The 1,718-nt window shown below is 55.0% G+C and overlaps 1 protein-coding gene across 1 annotated transcript; it reads left to right on the top strand.

Moving 5' to 3' along the window:
• The first annotated feature begins 365 nt into the window (after window positions 1-365).
• Window positions 366-1,466, top strand: LOC115248432 (neurogenin-1-like). The gene has a single exon (XM_029832146.1). The coding sequence runs from the start codon at window positions 643-645 to the stop codon at window positions 1,186-1,188; it is 546 nt and encodes a 181-aa protein (XP_029688006.1). The 5' UTR covers window positions 366-642; the 3' UTR covers window positions 1,189-1,466.
• The last annotated feature ends 252 nt before the right edge of the window (window positions 1,467-1,718 follow it).

Raw genomic sequence — 1,718 nt, 5'->3', positions numbered from 1 at the left:
CTTGAAAGACCACCAGCATCTGATTCACCAACAGAAGGTAAATTAAGACTTAAACCAAAATTAAACAAGAAGTGAAGAAGCTCTTGAGTAAATATTGAACTGGTTTCAGGCCCGTTCAGGGTCCCAGCTGTAGTAGTTCTGAGATTCTTTTACTAACAAAAATGTTGCACAAGAAAAAACCCACAACACGGCTTTGCAGAGTGGTGCCACAACAGTGGGGGGTTGGCTGCAGGTTCGGGTGTTCGCGTGGCTGCTCGCTGGTTCTGATTGGCTGGCTGTGATCACCGGCACGCTTCTCTTTGGGGGCGTCATTCCATTATGTTAATCAGGTGCTCCGCGGCACGGGGCAGACCTGCCGTAGCATCTCCTCCTCCTCCTGCGGCTGGCAGGGGGCCTGGGACCCGGGGCGGGGGGTGCGTCTTTGTCCCACCACAGTATTTAAGCGGGATGAGGTCGGTCGTGTGCCAGGCTCTCCGGCTCACACGAGCTGATCCGGGGCGAAAAGACGCACAGAGGCGCGTGCCATTTGACCTGAAGCCAAAAGTGCAGATCAGATTGTTCGACCTCAGGTGAGTCCCTGCGCACGAGAACCTCCACTGTGTGTGCGCTCGGACCTGCAGCAGCTCCTGACGGACCCTGGACATGGACCGCGTCTTCTCCGACATCGACAGTAACAGCTGTGACGTCTTCACGCACACTGACGATGAAGAGTCCCGCAACAGCGTGTGCACCGAGCAGTCACAGAAGAAGCGGCGCCGCAGCCGTGCGCGCTGCGAAACGCCGGTGCACGCGGTGAAGAAGAACCGGCGCCTGAAAGCCAACGACCGCGAGCGGAACCGGATGCACAACCTGAACGACGCGCTGGATGCGCTGCGCGGCGTCCTGCCCGCCTTCCCGGACGAGACGAAGCTGACGAAGATTGAGACGCTTCGCTTTGCTCACAACTACATCTGGGCTCTGTCGGAAACCATCCGCATCGCCGACCTGCAGGCGGCCCGGCCCGGAGACCCCCTGCGCCTCACCGATGCTCCGAGCCCCGCCAGTGACTCCGCCTGTTCCTGGAGCTCCAGCGGCTCGCCCCCGTACTGCTCCTCGAGCCCCGGAAGCCCATCCACACCGGAGGACTACAGCCTCCTCCCGCAGGACGCTCTGTTCGGCTTCCGCTGCTTCGCCTCGGGAGTGTACTGAGGAAGAGGAGGAGCGGCTACTCTTCCTCCACTCGTCCCCAAATCTGCACTCCCCTCCATCCCTCCATCCCGCTAGTTTGTGGAGGTCAAAAGTCAAAGGACAATTAGCAGGAATGCTGCAAGCTCGCCCAACACCCGTCCCCTTTTGTTGTTGGTTTTATTTATTTGACTTATTCTGTTTGGTCACGTGATGATGAAACTTGGATTTTGTACATATACAGATTTTTTATCCTATTTACCTGTTTTTCTATTGAATAAATCTCTAACTTTTTATAAAAATGTTAACGTCATCCCGCCTCTTCATGACACCCACTGAGTGATATAATCGATACTTAAGAATGACGGACAGATTTATATTCACGCACAGACTGCGCACAAATGACCGAAAAGAGAGTGCGTGTGGGCGCGTGTGCTTGGGGGTTAATCCCCAGTATTCCCGTTCTTGCACGTGCACAGACTAGAATATATCAAGGGACACGTGGGGGGACATGGTCACATTGTTCTTGCTTTGGATTTATGACGTCACATTCA

The sequence above is a fragment of the Takifugu rubripes genome, unplaced genomic scaffold (assembly GCF_901000725.2).
Source record: "Takifugu rubripes unplaced genomic scaffold, fTakRub1.2, whole genome shotgun sequence".
In the NCBI taxonomy this organism is placed as follows: domain Eukaryota; kingdom Metazoa; phylum Chordata; class Actinopteri; order Tetraodontiformes; family Tetraodontidae; genus Takifugu; species Takifugu rubripes.
The sequence above is the reverse complement of the archived record's forward strand: the minus strand, read 5'-3'. Positions and strand labels throughout refer to the sequence as shown.